Below are 20,171 nucleotides of genomic sequence, written 5' to 3' on the forward strand. Positions count from 1 at the left end.
CTTCAAGCCATCCTGTGATCCTCTACAGGAAGCAGAGGGCTTTGACGGGGAGCCATTTTAGAACCCGGAAGTAGAATACAGTATTCTGGCATTGGTAGCAATGAACCAAGAAGGGGAAGGTGAGCCAGCTGGACAGAGGCTTGGTGTAGACATAGCTGAGGAACCGGGTCCGGAAACTAGTCTTAAGAAGATGAGGGTTGGGACTTCCCTGGTGGCGCAGTGGTTAAGAATCCGCCTGCCAATGCAGGGGACACGGGTTTGAGCCCTGGTCCGGGAAGATCCTACATGCCGTGGAGCAACTAAGCCCGTGCGGCCGCAACTACTGAGCCTGCGCTCTAGAGCCGCGAGCCACAACTATGAGCCCTCGTGCCACGACTCCTGCAGCCCGCGCGCCTAGAGCCCGTGCTCCCCAACAAGAGAAGCCACTGCAGTGAGAAGCCCATGCACTGCAACGAAGAGTAGCCCCCGCTCGCCGCGCAACTAGAGAAAGCCTGCGCTCAGCAACAAAGACCCAACACGGCCAAAAATAAATTAAAAAAAAGAAGATGAGGGTAAAACAACAGATCATACGATGTCTTTCTCATTGGGGTTCACGAAGCCACCTTCCTCCATATACCCAGGCCACATCAAGAGTCCTTGCACTGATATCAGTGCAGAAGACAAAAGATTAGATGTTGGAAAGCTACATTACAGGTCCCAGGGAGGACAGAAGAGTGGGATCCTACTCTCATATGGGCTGTAAATCCCCATGTTATAACCGCCTGGAACAGAATGCCAAAGATTTTTGCAACAGCTTCCTGCTGTCTCACAATTTCCAAGACCTGCCAGATGAACCTGCCATCTCTCTTCACGTGAGATCGTAAAAATGGAGTCCCTTCCTAGAAGCTGTTTCAGGGGTAACCATCTCCTGGCATTGAGTCTAAACTCCTGCTCTATCCCAGGTCACAAGCTTTAAGACCATATTTTAACCAACGATGTGCAAAGCATTCAAATTGCATTCATTCCCAGTTTCTGGTCTCATGTAGATTCGATACTGATATTATAGATAAGAGGTTAAAGAACTGGGAGTGACTTTAGTAAATGGAAAGTTACACAGCCTGGGAAACTATTTATTGGGCTGAGATGCTCTTGATAAGCTCTGTGGGGCATAAGGGAAGCATGGTAACAATTGGTAAATCTCCAAGGGCATAACTAATGCCATGCCTACGATTAATCGGATTGCCTTGAATACAAAAGAAAAAGAAGGCTCAATGCCAGGGAAGACTTTCCTGGCAGAGCAAGCCCCAGAGTTACCTGCAGGACTTGAGACCTGTGACGTGGGAAGTTTAGGTGCACCCAGCCAGTGGACAGTTAGTCCAGATTGCGAAGGTGAGTGATTATTCAGACAAGTAGCTGCCTATGGGCTTTTGCCAGCACCACCTTCTGAACACTTATGGTGCATAGCAAGCATCATCTTCCTCTCTTAGTTGTCCAAATCTTCCTTTATTTCTTGAGATGTCTAGCCACTAGATGGAGACTTAGCAGCTTGTGTCTAATACAGAATAACAAAACAGCCAGACATATGGCTGGCCCTGGGCTGTCTCAGTTGCATTCACATGACATTTCTAATGGGAAGGTTTGTAACGTTCCACTCTCAACAAGATGTGTTAATATATGAAAACAGACTGGAATAAGGAGCCAGGCAGATCCGGACAAGGGGCTGCTGACTGCTCTGGCCAACACCTTCCAGCAGGCATCTGGCACCAAAGCCTGGGCTTTTGAGAGTGAAGAGCCTTTCCAGGTCATGAGCCAAAATGTTCTGACTGCAAAATGCCTCTTCATGCATGGGGTAGAATTTCCTCTCAGCTCCACAGTTTTCATTGTAACCTGATTTATTTCTTGTGTTAAATCTTTGAAAGGCCAAGAGCTATGTGCACCAAGTCTGCGCTGATTATAGAACAGCTCTTGGCAAGTGAAGAGAAAGAAGGCATTTTTGTAGCTGGGCCAGTCTTCTGAGAGATGCCTGGAGGCTTTTGTTACGGATACTTAGGTGAGAGCACAAGGGGCCAGTTGAGTCCCCAAAGCCTAAGGGCCTATTGCATAACAGGATGAGTCAAGATGGAAGATTTAAAAATCTGTTTCTACTGTCACCTCTTATGCTAGCAGGAATTTTAGGTATCTCCAGTGCCACGCAGGAAGTTCTGATATTTACCAAATAACATACAAAGAGTAGATAAATTAACCCCTATCAGAAACCCTTTAAGTTTATGATCACATTTAATGCTCATCATTTTATGAGATAAATACTAAGGCACAGAGAGATTAAGTAACTTCCCAGGCTCACCCGACTAGTAAGGGATAACGCAGGGATTCCAATTCATGCAGTCTGACCCTGAAGCCCCCGCACTTAACCAGCGTAAATATTTTTAGTAAATTCAATAGACTGCTCGTAATCCTGGCTATTTAGGGAGTGTTGGGAAAGTGGGTAGGGAATTGATGAACTGGATGGTCAGCCTCTGCTAGAGTTTCTGTGCTTTATTAATGGGCTGTTTGACAGTGAATGGGAGCCCAGGGAGAGTTGTCCACAGGTGTGATGAGCAGAGGGCAGCCTGTACGTTGTTCCAGCCCTGGCACTAGCTTCCTCCAGCAACTTGAGAAGGGTGCCCAAGCCCTTGACTCCTGAGTTGCCAGTGCAAAATGGGAAACAAAATATTTACCATCTGTTTTCCTTACTGGCCATTAAGAGAATTAACAAGTAATTTTTTCACATCATTCAAACTCCAGGAAAGGAGAATATGGTCCAATAATGAGTTAACAGTTACTGGACACAGTTCTATAGTCTGTATAACTAGGATTACAAGTCAAAATCAACCATCCAACATTCATCAAGCATTTATTACTGTGACGTGTGTTGCTGAAGCCCACCAGTTTTAACGCACTGAAATGTTCATGTGGTTTGCCTAACAGGTCCAAAGAAAGTTGCTCTACTATTTATGTAATACAGATGGAACTGTCATCCATCTCAAGGTGGATGTTTATCCTAGATCTTATCGAGAGTTGGATCCCAAGAAGAAAAAAATTTCTTTTGCTTGCATTCATATAGTATGAATTTGTTGAGCAATTATATTTGCTGGGCAGAGTATCACACAAAATAGTCCACAGACAAGGTCCAAGCCTTCAAGGACTTTATACTCAAAAATGTTGGTCGGCATGATGATGGCTGGCTTCTCTTTTTCAAACAGGCGTTGAAAGGAGACGCATCTACGACATTGTGAATGTGCTGGAGTCGCTGCATCTGGTCAGCCGGGTGGCCAAGAATCAGTACGGCTGGCACGGACGGCACAGCCTGCCCAAAACCCTGAGGAACCTCCAGAGGCTAGGAGAGGAGCAGAAATACGAAGAGCAGATGGCCCACCTCCAACAGAAAGAGCTCGACCTGATGGATTATAAATTTGGGGAACGCAAAAGAGATGGCTGTCCAGATTCCCAGGATCCACAGTTACTGGATTTCTCTGAACCGGACTATCCCTCTTGTGAGTCCACGGTACCCACACGAGTAATGGCAGGGAGAGGGCGATGGTGTCTTCTGAAGAGAGTCACTGCTAAGATGGGAGGAACCAAATGGACCACCCTGGAGGGAGATGTCCTCTTATTCTCTCTCCTGAAGACAGGGAGACAGATGGCTTCCCGACTGGGCTGCCCACTCAACCTCACTGAAAAACTGTCTAGTAGCAGTTTCACTTGGTATTTGGTGTGTTTGGACCGTAGATCTCGAACAGCACTCCCGTTTCAGATTGACAGCCCCATGCTGATTCCTGCTTGTGAGCCTTTAAGGAAAATTTACTTGGAAAGAATTTCTCTCTCCAAAGGATCCTATTTGTTTAATTATATACTGGAGTAGATGACTTAGAAAAGAACCCCATTAGCAGAAAATACTGATTAGAAAGATGAACAACCTTTATTTGATGCAGTTTTTTTTTTTTTTTTACTTATATTACATTGTTCTTCCCCTCCCAGCTCATATTTATGCTGTCCCTCCTTTAACCATTGATCTGCATTCTCACCCTGCTGCTCCTTGCTAAGATAATAAAGTGCAGGTATCCCTAACATTTCACTTGCTTTTATAAGCAATAGGAATGGAAGGGTGGGCCTGGCTTTCGTTCCATTTACTACCTCATGCCTTTTAATTCCACCCTATGAGCCAGTTCTTATCCTCATAACCAGAGGAGACAGCCATCTGTCGGCGATGGTTTGCCTGCCATCAATGGCAACACACATCTAATCAGTGTCTCCTATTTACTTATTATTTCTTCACTTATTTCTGAAAAGCAATGGAAGAGGTGGGTGCCTACTATGTGGAGGGTACAGTCTAGCTATTGTGGGCTCAGAGACATAAAAGTGGAGACCTTGCCATTGAGGGAAGAGTTGATGTTCTGAAAATAGTTCCTGGTCCCTAACTCTATCCTTTTATCCCTCTACTTTGATCTTTTCCAAAACTGCTTCAGGAAAACTACTTCATGGCTTCTATTCAATGAAGTATGAATATAAAGCATTTCAGAATTTATACCTACTGTAATTTTATGACCCACAAGAAAATCTGTCTTATTTCTTTGTGAACCATCTTTTTATGATGTGTGTCCAACAGGCTTCCGCTGATCACTGTAACAAGAGTGATGTTTCCATCTGCTGATACAGTTAGATAGGTCTGGCAAACTAGAAGTACAGTCTCTCTTGTGGTAAATTACGTTTTGACGCTTTTGTTTTATTCCCTTTGTAGCATCTGCAAACAGTAGAAAAGATAAGTCCCTGAGAATTATGAGCCAGAAGTTTGTCATGCTGTTCCTGGTCTCCAAAACCAAGATTGTTACTCTTGACGTGGCTGCCAAAATACTGATAGAAGAAAGCCAAGATACGCCGGATCACAGTAAATTTAAAAGTAAGCATCTTCACCTAAATCCACTTATTAGCACAGAAAGAGTGGGATGTCATATGCTGATGTTTGCTGCCTCAGAGATTTAAAAACTTATTTTTTTTTTTGAGACGTGCACTCCTTCCTGCCTTCATAAAGGTTCTTGGTGCTGTGAGAGGTAAGCTGGTCACATACCAGAATTCCTGTGAAAGTTCTGTCCGATATGCCTTTTCCCCGGCAGAGTGGATGGTAGAAGCAGAATGGCATCCCACAAATGCAGGTCAGGGAGGATGTAAGAGGCTTTGCATTTCTCTTTAGTATCGCTGCATCCAAGACGGAATGTCTGAGTTTTCTTTCCCTTCTTTCCTTGCCCCCTGCATACTCTTCTGATGGGTGGACATGAAAGTTGTCTACAGGTAAGAACCAGAGGAATGAGCAGGGTAGGGTATAGGGGTGGTGGGACATGGCTGCTGGACGAGGAAAGTGTTTCCAAGTTTCACACCCCGTGCATCTTCCTTTTGCATCAAACCTGGGTCCTGAGCCAAAGGCCCCTGGCTCCTGGTAGCTCATTCAAGCCCTGAGAAACCATGAGCTGAACATTCTCTAGCTTTTTTTTGTTTGTTTCCAGCTAGAAGTATAGCCACCCTGTGGGAGAAATGACTAGATAAAATCCAGCTCTATCAGGATTGGGAAGACTATGGCATCTGGGGTGAATGCTTGATGTTTCTGGTCGGTAATCAAAGCCCTTTGCTTGATCCTAGCCCTAAGTTCAAGTAGGTTTCCGACCTATACGTTGATTTCTTGAGTAGAAGTTACTTTGTGGGCATCATCCTGCCTGTTTAATGTGTTACCACCCCTCTGAATTTCTCCCCCAATCCCTGTACTTTCAAATGTCTCTCACAAAACCTCTTCAGGCTCAGGGAATGCCCATCCCACCCCTCCCCCGCTGGGTGGCCAGAACACTGGGATTAAAGGTGAGGCGCTGCCTGTCTTCAGCACAGTCATACCTCGTAACCTTGAGCCCTAGACAGTCTGTGTGCCCAGCAGTGCAGCCTCTCAGGAAGCTCTGGGGAATCCCTGTCATTTTCACAGCCTAGCTGCCTGATGGAGCAGGTGCCACCACCTCCTGCTGGAAGAAACTCCAGGCAAGCTTTTGACGAGCCACAGATCAGAATTACATTTCCTAAGCCTTTCATTACAGCCCATTTCCCTCTCTTGGTACGTTTGCAATCACAGCGATCCTGGCCTGTCACCAGGTTCCTCTTGTACGAGGTGTGAAGTTGTGGAAATGGGAGAACACAGTGACCTTCCCTTAGTAGTGTCATCAGATACATAAGTCCTGGGTGATTTCACGCCGGAGCCACTGGTCTCTTCACGCTACCCCACTGCTCTCTGCTAGAGGCTTATATATGGTGGCTAGAAAGTGACCTGTCACATAAACGAAAACGTAATGGTGTTGCTGACCAATGTATGGTGTGACCGCAACTGTCTTTATATCTTCTAGCAAAGGTACGACGCCTCTATGACATAGCCAATGTTCTGACCAGCTTGGCACTGATAAAGAAAGTGCATGTAACAGAAGAGCGAGGCCGGAAACCCGCCTTCAAGTGGATTGGGCCTGTGGATTTCAGTTCCACTGGTAAGGCATGGTTTTGCTAGGGACCATTTTATGTATAATCCCCAGTTCTTTTCCAGATCATACACCCACCACACAGTGAGATTGATCTTCACCTTCATTTCCCATCACCCACATCACATTCAAAATTAGACTAGTGACATCAGTCTTGGAACAATGAGCCTTAGTCTACAAATGGTTATGCTGGTTGGCTTACACACAGATAACTTAGAACCTGGCAGTTTCTGGAACTATTAAATCACAGCTCTTTTGCATTTTTTATTTTATTCCAAAGTTCCTGGAAGTTTGGGACTGAGGATTAAAAATGACACTTCATAAAATAAAAATTTTTTCAATTTTTTAAAATGACACTTCTTTTGAACTCTGGTTGTTTCTGCATTAGCAGAATAAAACATTGTTTTTCTTTGAAATTCCAGATAATGTAAAAATTATATCAATTACTATCCCAAAACTAATATATGGTAAGATGGCTTCTAAATATAGTATGGATGTAATGAACACCTTTTTCGTAATTTATTTAAAAAGTTGCTAATGTCATAATTTTACTAAATTAGAGCAAAAGAGGGTATTGTCTTCTGCTTACTTCAAAAGTAATATTTGCACAACCGGGGACCGGATCCTTCTGCACCAGCTACTTTATGTATGGCTATGCTGCCTGGAAAAAAGCCATTAAAGTTATTTTTAAGTTACCTTTCCAATTTTAGTCTTAGTATAAATTCCGGCACTTAACCCAGGCTTATAACAGATATCGCTCTCTACCTCATTCGTAACACATTATTCACTTAGGAACTAGATGAAACTACTTAAAATCAAGTCTAATTAATTCAACCCAGCAAGTACTTACTGCATGTGGACTATACAGGCATACTTCATTTTATCGCACTGTGCAGATACTGTGTTTTTCACAAATTGAACGTTTGTGGCAACCCTGCGTTGTCAGGTGATGCTTAGCATTTTTAGCAATAAAGTATTTTTTTAACTAAGGTATGTACATTGTTTGTTTAGATGTGATGGTACTGCACACTACAATATAGTGTAAACCTAACTTTTTTTTTTTTTTTTTTTTTGCTGTACGCGGGCCTCTCACTGTTGTGGCCTCTCCCGTTGCGGAGCACAGGCTCCGGACGCGCAGGCTCAGCGGCCATGGCTCACGGGCCCAGCCGCTCCGCGGCATGTGGGATCTTCCCGGACCGGGGCACAAACCCGTGTCCCCTACATCGGCAGGCGGACTCTCAACCACTGCGCCACCAGGGAAGCCCCGTAAACCTAACTTTTATATGTACTGGGGAACCAAAAAATTCATGTGACTCGCTTTATTGCAGTGGTCTAGAACCAAACCCGCAATATCTCCGAGGTTTGCCTGTTCTAATGCCGTGAGAGATTCAAAGACGTATGTGATACAGCCCCTGCCAGCGTGAAGTGTACAACTTTGCCACTTTCTACTCCTCTGCTTCTGGCTTCTCCCGGTCTTTTCACCTGTGAAGCTCTCTTCCCCCTTTCAACATAAAAATATTCTACTCAACCTTCAAGATGTCACTCAAACATCAGCTCTTGCATGAAGTTTTTCCCTGATCACCCAGAGCAGAGTGCCTCATCTAAACGATTGCAGTTTAGCATCATGCTATTGTACTTGGTGATATTATGCTTTGTCCCCGCTGTACAATTTTGAGGGCAGACACAGTTTTTATTCACCTTTGATTACACCCTGGTACCCAAATCAGTGCTTTATGCACTTCAGTTGGTTAATGAGCTTCTACTGAAGGTGTATAATTAGCACACATTTGAAAATTAGATAACTCTTAAGCACTACACATGGCAGTAGTGGCTCGGTAGGAATTCAGAGAGGATATGGGTTAAGTTCTTCCCAGTGATCTCTAAGGGATCACTGTCCTGATGTCCAATGTCTTGAGAGCCATTGTTTTATATATTTTGTCCAATATTTTATTTGTTTCAGGAAGGAGTGTAGATATGATCCATTACTATCTTGACCCATTTTCTTCTTTTTGATACTATAACTTCTGATTTTTTTTTTTTAACTTCGGATTTTCTAAACAGAACATCTGTTGGGGTTTTGTTATAAGAAAAAGAAACCTGTAAGGTGATTTTCTTTTTCAATATTTGTGTGTTTTAGAAAATGTAAGTCTAGCTGGGCCTTTCAGTTTATTAAATCAGTCTTATAATTTGAATGTACATGCTTTGAACTTACAAAAAAATAGCACAGATGAGCAGGGTAGGAATGACTATCTGAACAACAGGGGTCGTTTCTTTGTAGAATATAGGCCTGGTTCTGTATAGAAATTTCTGTCCTGATTTCACACAGGCTTATTTAAGCATAAAATGTGCCTCCAAGGCCCAGCCTTCTATTATCCTCACTGTTCTGCAGCATTTCAGCCGTGAAGTTTCTGCTGACCTTATTCCTTTGGTCACTTAGTAACTGAGCCTCCTACCGCATAAGAAAGAAATAATAAAGCATAATAATAGAAAACAGAGGTTCTTATACTCATTGCCCTAGGGCTGTGGCGTAAGAGGCTGATCTCAATTAACGTTAAAATCTCTAAATCTGCACGTTGGGCTGAGTATGATTGGGTTTTTCTTGGATATCTCTGCCCAAAGAAAGCATCTAAAATGTCAGGTCCATTCTAATTTGGGTTATAGAACATCCTGTTCTACTTTTGTTGCAGTTTAGATAATTTTAGAATATATATGGATTCAGTCTTACTTTAAAGTCATCCACTAACTTTCAAAAAGGACTAGTACAATACATTGAAAGAAATTGGGGTTTGACACAAGGCTTATAAAATTCCTTTGATTGTCTTAGTTTTTAATTTATAGGGTAGCTCCATTACAATGATAGGTCCTCAAAGCCATATCTTAAAAAGGCTAAAATTATCCTGAATTATAGCTGTATAACAACACTACCAATTCTCTTATTTATTTAGATGAAGAAATAGTGGATGTTTCTGCATCTGTCCTACCAGAATTGAAAAGAGAAACATACGGCCACATTCAATTATGTGCAAAACAGAAGCTTGCTCGACATGGCTCCTTTAACTCAGATCAGGCTTCTGAGAGGATCCAGAGGAAAGTGAACTCAGAACCCAGCAGCCCTTACAGAGAAAAACAAGGTATCTGCCTTTACTTAATCCATGGAATCCATCAGTCACCATGTAATTGCAGCCCGGCCCATGCACTGTCATTTTAAAGTGAGCTGACTCTAGGCTGTGCCTGTTTTATTCACTTACCTCAAGTGAAATGATTTGGGGGTGGGGGGTGGGTAAAAGAGTTGGTGACTTCAAGGTTATAAACATAGCCCCATGCCTGAAATTATTCTAGCCGGCCTTAAAAGATTGAAGATCATTTGGTTTGCCATGGTTGGCCTGTTTGATGCATCTCAGCAATTCATCAGACTTACAAAGCAATACTTGCTTTGTTTTGTTTTCTTACTAATCTTTGATGAGACCTGCATTCACCATTAACAGCTAGCTTCTGGACATTTCTCTATTTGAATCAAAACCAGAATGCATTTGAGATAGTCTTATAATCCCTGAGCTGTGAATAATGAATCCTGCTGTATATAATTGGTGTGTATAAGTCCCCTGCTATATTCACTAGACCTTCATTTTCCTTTTTAGGGTCAGGTGGCTACTCCTTAGAAATCGGAAGTCTGGCAGCTGTCTACAGACAGAAACTAGAAGACAATTCACAGTAAGTAGTCTTAAAAACTCCAAGTGTATTTTTTTCTATTTCCTAGTCTTAACTTTGACTAAATTGAAATGCCACCCATCAAAAGGTAAAATTTAACATTCCTGCTCAAAAGTCAGTCATTTGTTTATTAAGAATTATGTAAGTTTCCCCCTTGTGCCCAACACTGTGCAGGATATGGCATCAGGGACACAAAAGTATGAAAAATTTATTCCCCTAGGCCATGAAAGCTTACAAGGAAAAAGATAAATAAAAAGACAAATACAATGAGAAAAGACAAGTCACTGCTAATGTGACACTGAGAAATGACACATCATAGTCCCATGAATCACTTTGTCATCATCGTAGCTAACGTTGTTTATGAACTACCAGGTACTATTCCTGAAGTTTTATGTGTATTATCTCATCTAACATCACAAAAACAACCTTTTGAGGTTGGTACTATTATCCTCATTTTACAGAGAGGAAACTGAAATCCAGAGAGGTTAAGTAGCTTGCCCAAGGTTGCAATGCTATTAAGCGACAGAGCTGAATCAGATTTGGGATCTGATTTTCAAGGAAATCATGTATTAGCAGAGGAAATGCTAAAGCGAAGACAGGAGGGGTTTATAATGCCAGACATGGGAAGAAACAGATCGTTGAGCCAGGATCAGGGAGTGGAGGGGAAATAAACTGGTTAGTCTGGCCTTAATGATCTGTGCAAATAGGATCATGAAAGGAAGTATTTATAAGAAGAGCTTGGGATATTGGAGGTAAGTAGGTCAAGTTGGCAGAAAGCTTTGAAAGCCAAATTGAAGAGTTTGGATTTATTAGATGGATGGTAAAGAGTTATTGTAGGTTCACTGGAGAAGACCATTCTGGCTGCTTTAAGCAGGTGGGCTTGGAATAGAGAAAGGCTTCAGATTAGGAGATCATAGAATAGAGCATTCCTAGTCATTCTGGTCTGCTGTGGTGCTGGTCTGAGCCGTGTCAGCTGGGGATGGAAAGAAATGGAAATCAGTATAAGACAGTGAGTCGGCAAGAGTCACTGAAGTAGAAAAGAGGCATCACAAAGAACACCTGGGTCTCAGGTGACGGTGATCTTACTGGTGGAGATGGGGAAGTTGAAGGTGAATGGCCAGAGGTAGGACAGTGGGTGCGACCATCAGCGTGGGCACGTTGTTTCATGGAGCTGAGTGATAGCCATCACTTGTTCCGGGAGGCTGTGGTTGGAGAGCTTTACTCACCTCTGCAGCCCCGTGCACTCCGCTTATTCCCAGCACCACAGCGGGTGAGAACGTGGGCAAAATTGCTCTCAGTGATTCCCTCAGAGAGGTTTAGGGAAATCCCTGTTCTCTATTTACTAGTCCTTAAAGGAGTCTCAAAAGAGTCTTCCTCATCTACTTGCAAAATAATACTAAAAATATAAACATGCTTTCTAGTATTTGGAAATTTTTCTTTATAAAAGGCCCAGACATCGTTTATAATCTAGATTGAGGGGACTTAATTTTGAATGTGTGCTGTCTAAAAATTCTGTAGTAATATGGAGCAGAATGGGACAAGAATGACAGAAAATAATTTTGTAGATAAATTTATTTCCTCACTCACTGCCCACTTCATTTATCTCACAGAGGATTTGAGACAAACTAGGTATGTCCTTTAAATCAATGTCTGGCCTAGACTCTGTTATCTACCCAGGAGCTCTCACAGTGACTGTGAGGCCCCACTGGGTGACCTTCAGTGGGTGGATTAGCCTCTGAGCTTGTTTTCCTCCCTAGTAAACAGGGGCAGGGGGGATGGATGAGAGTAGCTAGTGTTATAATAATTATGTGAAATTATTACCCTATTATGCTAGTCATCGTAGCATCTGTGTGCCTGGGAAGGGGTACGTGCTGGGTAGCTGATGGCTACTGGCTGTGGGAGAGGCAGGGGAGGAGCCTCTATTAGCCCTCACCTGAGATTCCCCCTACCCCACCCCTAACCATCCATCCAGGTGATATGGTCATCTGCCTCTGGAGTCAGCTCACGGGCTCAGAGAGTGCGCTTTAATGGCATCCTGAGGAGTATTCTCTCACTCCTGCTTTGGTACATCTCTCTTTAGGAAAGCAAGAGTCAGGAGTTGGTAGAATGTGGTAACTGGATGGGTCCCACTCTGTTTCTTTTATTCCAGGGCAGAAGCTTTTGCCAATCAGAGAGCGATACCTCCGTCAAGCAGCCTGGAGGCCGCTGCTCCTTTCCCTGGCCTCTCTGTTGACTCAGAATACTGTGTTAATGCCTTGGCCCACCCAGTACTTTCCGTGGCTCCAACGGACTTGCAGGCCTTCTCTGCCCAGAATGGTCTGAACGGACAAGGAGGTGTCTCCCTCGCCTCTGCCGCCTTGGACGCGGAGAGCCTGAAGCCAGCTCTGCTGGCCGGCCAGCCCCTGGTGTATGTGCCCTCCACCTCGCTGTTCATGCTGTGTGGGAGCCTGCAAGAGCCGCCGTCCCCGGGGTCAGGGTCAGAGAGGGACAGCAGGGGCTCCGAAGGCACAGCAGAGCACTCAGCCACGCCCTCAGTTCAGAAGCGCCTAGGGGAGGAGAGGAAGCCCCAGGAGGAGGAAGAGCCGGCCACGAAGAGACAAAGCAGGGACTACGAAGACGGCCCCCTCTCCCTCGTCATGCCCAAGGTAAGGGGTTCCGGTGGACGTGCTAGCTGATTGGCCTGTCGACCCGTAGTTCCTTCCCAATAGAGACACACAGATAAGCTACTGAGCCTGGAATAGGAAGCAGTGCATGTGTCACTTGTATAATTAAGCCCAGGACTGGCCGCCCCAAATAATCTTGCCATGAAGCAGTGCTGTAACAAAAGTGATTTTTATAAAAATCACACTTTGCATAAAACGCTAAAAAGTATAAAGGGAAAAAAACCTACCCATGATCCCACCACATAGAGGCAATCACTGTCAACATGTTTGTATATTCTTTCCCAGTCTTTTTTGCTATACTTTTTTTTTTTTTTAACACGTTGATGAAATAATCATCTTAATCCAGGGTGCACCTGGGGTCCACAGTCAAGAATGTAGGTGCCGTTTGGCCCTCAGTGTCTATGTCAGTGCTCGGGTCACTGCTCAGAGGGCCCGTTTCCCTAGCCACAAAATGAAAAGAACAAAACTCTGAGCTGTCCACAGTAGCCTTTCGGAGGTTAATGAGATATGACTGGTCAGACTCTCAGGAAGCAGAAGCACTCTCCCTGCCGCTGTTTGTAGAGGGTCAGGGAGGCACACCTCATGGAAATCAGTCCATTAATTAAGACCCTTCCTCCTCTATGCCTTCCTCCTGCCAGAATGAATTTTTCTAATTTTGTATATAGCCTGGGGTTGCAAAACGGAAGGAAAAGACTGACTGGTATATCTATATATACGTGTCTTAGATAACCAAGACAGCTTTGGGTCAGCCCTGCAATTCTTATCAAGCCCTAAAAGCCTGCAGCATCAACACCCTTTATGTGTTCCAGCTCAGAAATTTATTTCACAGTCTAAACGCCATACCCAGTTTCCCATTATTAAAATCTCCATCGTTTCTGTGCTTAAGAAATCGTAAGCCTACAGAAGCGCATGACGTGACAGTGATCTTCAGGCCGTTCCTATAAATATGACAGAAACAACTGACATACACAAATCAGGGTGGCACACAGCTGTGTCTGACCTTTTTGTTTATATGTTAGCTATTTGGAGAAAGCTGTTATTATAATTTACTGCTGGGATTTTGACTTGCTTTTCTGGTTCCTGGTTGGGTTGTGCTTAGAAACCCTCAGATTCCACGGACATTGCCTCTTCCAAGACTGTGGATAAAAGGGGACCTGCACCCCATGAAGACATTCACATGAATGGACAACTTTCTGCTGCAAAGGAGGTTTCGGGGAAGGCTACAGCAGACTGCTTCATTTCTTCTGAGTGGGGAAATCCTTCTAGGAATACAGAGATAGAAAAGCCTTCGAAAGAAAATGAAAGCACCAAAGAGCCCTCTTTGCTGCAGTATCTTTACGTGCAGTCGCCAGCAGGTAAGGGGTGTCATGTCTTCGAGTCCCTTGGGGTACTCGGGTCATAAATTTGATGCTTGAATGTTTGTTCATGTCACCCGACCAAGCTGGTGCATTGATGAGCTGCCTCTGAGTCGTTTCAGTCCTAGCCCCTTGCTTTCTCCATGGACGAAATGAAGGCAGAGGCTGCTTTCACTTTCACCAACCTCACAGATAAGGAGAAAACAGTTAGGGCAGGTAATTTATTTTTAACGCATTCAACTTTACTTGGGAAAAAGCACAACGTATTCAAAAGGTGATTCTGTTTTTATAATTCAGCTGAATCTGGCAGTGGTTCAGTTTAACAATGTGAACGTCCTGGCCACCATGTACAGCTCACATGCTGATCTCTTCAATACTCAGAAGTGCTGACATGTCCTTGTGGTCGAGCGCAGGGCAGGAGCGAGAGGGCTGGACATTAAAACCACTTACTATCTGCGTGAACTTAAGTATTCAGCCCTCCTCATTGGTAAAACAGCAATAATAAGAGCACCTGCTTCATGGGGGTGCTGTGAAAATTGGATTAAATTTAACAAGATAATACATCTAAAGCACTTAGAATAATAGTGCCTGACGCTTAGTAAGACTCAATAAATGCTCTTACTCTTGAAATAAAGCTGAAATATAACAGATACCTAATTTTTTAAATATGCATTGTGTACATGAGGCTGCTTTCTTGCAAAGAGACTTAAAGTGATTTTCTTCAATCCCTTGTTCCCGTCACAGGTTAGGTAGGTGTTTGTTATTTCTCATTTATCTAGAAAACATTCTTTATTCCTTTAGCAAATATTTTGTTAGGGCTTCGTCTAAGCATGCTACTCAGTGTTGCTGATACCCTAATAAATAAAAAAAACAGATCCGCCTTCTTCAGAATGAAAATGACAGCACAGCATAGGGATCAGTAGCTTTTTCTGGGCCATGGGCCCTTGGACTCTATGGTGAAGGCCGTGGATTCCTCCTCAGGATGTTTACAAATGCAGAGAATTAAATACATAGGATTACAGAGGAAGCCAATTATATTGAAATCCAGTTAGAAAAGGAATTTTTTTTAATTATAGTAATAAAAAGATCTGACAGCAAGTGCAAGCCTCTCATAACCTCACAGTTGTGGGGACCGTTAGACTCTTAAGACATCTGCCATCGTGGTAACATTACATGAATACATCTGTGCTTTTTACTAGTGATAAATTCAAGGTACCGTTCATTCTGTTGTGATTTGTTGCCCGTGGTCTTAATTGAGGGAAATATAAATTTCTGTTAGAAGTTGTGTAAAAAGGAAGCTATCATTGTTCCCAACCAAGTTCACTTTCCTCCTCAGTTTGGATTCAGTGGAGCTCATGTTAATCAAGTCTCTCAGGAGACTCAAGCATCCACCAAACTGTCACATAGGTAACTGTGGGAATTCAGCGGTGGCCACTGTGGCAAGGAGACGGTGCGGGGCTGGGAGAGCACAGAGCGGGTGGCCAGGCTGCGGCATGAGGGTTGATTGACAGTGGGCTCCCGTTTGAAAGGGCCCTGAGGGGTGGGAGCTTGGATGGTGTCTTCACATTGCCCTGACTTTCACCTTGTTCTGCTTCTGTTCCAGGACTAAATGGTTTCAGTGTGCTCTTATCTGGCAATCAGACCCCCCGTGCTGTGGGACCGTCTTCAGGTCAGCTGCCGCCGCTCAGTGTTCCATGCATGGTCTTGCCATCGCCGACGCTGGGCCCTTTTCCTGTTCTCTATTCACCCACGATGCCCGGGCCGGTGTCCTCTGCTTCCAGTGCTCTCCCAAGCACGGGACCTGTGAATCTCGGCTTGCCTGGCCTTGGATCAACAGCTCACCTCCTCATCGGCCCTGCTGCCCTGGTTAATCCAAAGTCATCGACACTCCCCTCCACAGATGCTCAGCTTCAGGGTCCACACTCACTTAACCTGAGTCCGGTGATGTCAAGATCACACAGCATCATCCAGCCCGAGTCCCCCGTTTATGGAGGACATCCAGCCTCTGTGGTAAAATTACAACAGGTGAGTCCCGAAGGTTCATTTCAGCTCCGCACAAGAAGGAGCATCACTCCGTGATAGCATTTGCCTGCGTTTAATCAGATTTTAGTCAAACAACCGTAGGACAGGGGTGCTACATCAGATTCTACCTGGCTTCCATTGTAGACCCAGAGGTATCTGCTTATTTCATAAAGCATGGAGACAGAAGGTGGGAGATCCTGTGCTTTAGAGGCAAAACTCGTTTTAGGTGTCAATCTGTTTCTTAGACTCAGGAGGAACTTATTTAAAGCATAGCTCATGGGGATTTGTGACGCATGCTGAATATTCAGATGATTTCTCCAAGCTCTCATTTCATTAGGTTAATAACGGAGACCATCCTGAATTTTAATTGTGCAGCTATAGAAAAAATCAAGGGAAACGAAAGTCTTGATACTAGCTCAAAGATTTTTAGCGTCCATCATTTCATAAAATGCATTGTTTAGGAGGCAATGGCTATATGTTAATATATCCATTGTTTCCTTGATGTGTATATATATATACATATTCAAAATAGATACAGATGTACATAGATAAATGTCTGTAATCGATATAAATTAATCAGTACTTTATTTGCCTCCCCCAACTCCATCTGTAGTTCAGTCAGTGAGCATTTGTTGAATTCCTGTTATTCATTAGGCATCGTTCAGAGTAATTATTTCTCTCCCAGAGAAAGAGTTACGTTGTGACCAAAAGTATTTTAGATAAGTAATTCAGGGGCTCAAAAGTTTGTTAGACATTGAAAGATACATGTTAGTTTTTAAACAAGGCGATTATAATATAGCATATGCTTCTTGATCACCAGTTACGTGCCAGGCACTGACCTAGGCAGTAAAGATGTAACAGTAAACAGGATAATGGTCCCTGCCCTTTTAGGGCACATTAAAGGGATAAATATGTAACGTGAGAGGATAAATATTAGCAAGTAAACAAAAAGAGCAAAGACACATGCACATACTACTTGCCTGGCATGATCTAAAGTGCTTTATTAATCTCATCTCCTTTAATTGTTGCAACCCTGCTAAGTTGGTACTTTTATCATCCCCACTTATGGATGAAGAAACTGAGGGACAGACTGGTTAAGTAATTTGCCCGAGGTCACACAGCTAGTTATGGCAGAGCCCAAACCCTGGCTGCAGGTGTCAGTGCCACACTTGTGACCTCTTCGCTAGGCTGCCTTTCTGCACACAGAATAAATCAGCTAATTTCCAACTGTGGTAAGTGTTGTGAAGGAGATACATTGGAGGAGTGTGACAGAAAAGCAAAGAGGATGGAACACCTGTGTGGGGATCACAGCGACACAGGTCAAGAGGGGGCTCCTACACTGTTAGTGGGAATGTAAGTTGGTGTAGCCACTATGGGAGACAGTGTGGAGATTCCTCAGAAAACTAAAAATAGAGTTGCCATAGGATCCTGCAATCCCACTCCTGGGCATATATCCAGACAAAACTATAATTCAGAAAGATACGTGCACCCCTATGTTCATAGCAGCACTATTCACAGTAGCCAAGACCTGGAAACAACCTAAATGTCCATGGATAAGAAGATGTGGTACATATACACAGTGGAATACTACTCAGCCATAAAAAAGAATGAAATAATGCCATTTACAGCAACGTGGATTTAACTAGAGATGATCATACTAAGTGAAGTAAGTCAGAAAGAGAAAGACAAATACCATATGATATCACTTATATGTGGAATCTAAAATATGGCACAAATGAACCTATCTACAAAATAGAAACAGACTCACAGACATAGAGAACAGACTGGTGGTTGCCAAGGGGGAGGCAGGACTGGGAGTGTGGGATCAGCGGATGTAAACTGTTATATGTAGGATAGATAAACAACAAGGTCCTACTGTAGAGCACAGGGAATTATATTCAATATCCTGCGATAAACCATAATGGAAGACAGTATAAAAAACGAACATCTATGTGTATAACTGAGTCACTTTGCTGTACAGCAGAGGTTGGCACAATATTGTAAATCAACTCTACTTCAATTAAAAAAAGAGGGGGCTTCCAGTTCAGAGACTGGGTACAATTTGACTTCACTTCTGTTTTTATGTACTCTTTTTTGTTCCTTCTCTATTTTAGTCACCAGTTCCAGTGACCCCCAAGAGCATCCGACGCACACATCGAGAGACGTTTTTCAAGACGCCTGGCAGCCTCGGGGACCCTGTCCTTAGGAGAAGAGAAAGGAATCAGTCACGAAACACCAGCTCAGCACAGAGGAGGCTCGAAATCCCCAGCGGCGGGGCCGACTAACCTGACGCTTTGCCCAGCAGGGGTGGGATGGAGGTGCCTGAATTTCCCTGTGTTACAGGTCATGTCCTAATGGTGAACAGAAACTAGAATGCAAACCATCTGGTCTTCAGCATGCATCCTTCCTCTCTCCTGCATCCCCTGGTTCTAATGTTAACTATCCATCTTCAGGAAGCATCTATTTTCCTGAAAGTAATTGTTCCTAATTGTGCATTTCTTACCAGTTAGAGTCCAGACTCTGTTCGTGGTGTCACAGTGGAAGCACCAACTGACTGTTGTGGTTTTCATTCAAGAATCATCTTGTTGCTGGAAGGAGATCTGAACAGCCTCCTGGAGCCTTGTGGTTTTTCTAAAGTGGGGGAGGCCCGTCTAGCACTTAACTGGGTTGAGCGTTCTTGACGTGTATTCCCACTCACCCCGAGTAGATCTGTGGTGAGAGAAACTTCCTTTCTGCAGTTTGAAAAAGCTACTGCTTCCTTCGGCTTCATCAGGAAGCCAACTTCAGTTTGAATCCTATGGTATTATTTATTTTTTTCCTGAAGTGGGATTTAGTGCAAAAAGTTTACAACGAGAGCAAAACACATGTTTTTCAGGGTATGACGACTTGAATGTTTGTACTTTTTTCCTATAATTTGCCCTGCACTTACTTTACAACCTAGTAATAATGTGGATAAGTGTATATACATGACGGAATGTCAAGACCAGAATAACTGTGAAGACACACCTTGCTATAATGAACTGTGCTAACCTGAGCTGGGCCTGAGAATTAGGATGAACTCTAGCAGCCAGATAGCTGCTTCTCAATAACTGTGTGAACAGTGAGGTTTTACTGTTCGTTTGTAAAAAAAAAAAATCCTACTATGTTCAGTTTCCTTCACTACATGCCCTTGTGTTTTAATTTAAATGTTAACTGTAGAACGTCAGGTATGGGATGTCTTCTAGCAATTGCTGTTTATTGAATAAATCAGGATGGTAGAAAGGAATTATATGGAAAATTGGAACCTAGTTGGGACCTTTTAGTAGAATTCTGAAGAGTGACAGCGTAGAAATTGATGTAGGACAATAGGTGATACTTTATTTTATTTTCTTTTACTTTTTTTTCTTCATGTTGGGAAGAATAAGAGGGAAAACGGACACATTGATGTTCAGAATCCAAGAATATTCAAATCAGAGTTATTTTTCCTAGAAATGCAAAATAAGAACAGAGAGTGCAGGGGATCGTTGTTCTAGCATAAATATAATTCTGGAAACTTACCAGTATCCCTTTGTTAAACCATATTACTTTAGGGTTTCATTAAGTAGCCAAACTAGATCTTTGTATGCCTAGATGTATTATTTACCTCATTGTCTCTTCAGAGTAAATGGCTTCCTCCCTCCCTCCCTCCTCCCTCCCTTCATTTTTCCCTCCATTCCTTCATTCCTTCCTTTCTTTATTCCTCTCTCCTTTTTTATACTTCTTAGATGTGGAATCTTGGTGTAGGATTTTATTTTTATTTTTTGGACCCAAGAAAATGTTATATGAAAGAATAAAGATATTAATTTAAGAGACTCTGGGAGTCTGAATAAAGTAGCTTTATATTAACTACAGGATAATATTAGCCTTATCACCCCCACAAGATTTTT

At 43.2% G+C, this 20,171-nt stretch overlaps 1 protein-coding gene across 1 annotated transcript in view; it reads left to right on the forward strand.

Annotated features, from left to right (window-relative positions):
- Positions 1-18,551, forward strand: part of E2F7 (E2F transcription factor 7) — a 29,150-nt gene extending 10,599 nt beyond the window's left edge. The window contains exons 4-12 of the mRNA XM_065887820.1: positions 3,222-3,512; positions 4,757-4,915; positions 6,393-6,527; positions 9,464-9,649; positions 10,157-10,229; positions 12,376-12,871; positions 13,989-14,244; positions 15,848-16,269; positions 18,381-18,551. Of these exons, the coding sequence (XP_065743892.1) occupies positions 3,222-3,512; positions 4,757-4,915; positions 6,393-6,527; positions 9,464-9,649; positions 10,157-10,229; positions 12,376-12,871; positions 13,989-14,244; positions 15,848-16,269; positions 18,381-18,551 (2,189 nt within the window). The remainder of the gene's footprint in view (positions 1-3,221; positions 3,513-4,756; positions 4,916-6,392; positions 6,528-9,463; positions 9,650-10,156; positions 10,230-12,375; positions 12,872-13,988; positions 14,245-15,847; positions 16,270-18,380) is intronic.
- Positions 18,552-20,171: the final 1,620 nt, after the last annotated feature.

This window comes from Phocoena phocoena, chromosome 11 (genome assembly GCF_963924675.1).
Source record: "Phocoena phocoena chromosome 11, mPhoPho1.1, whole genome shotgun sequence".
NCBI lineage: Eukaryota > Metazoa > Chordata > Mammalia > Artiodactyla > Phocoenidae > Phocoena > Phocoena phocoena.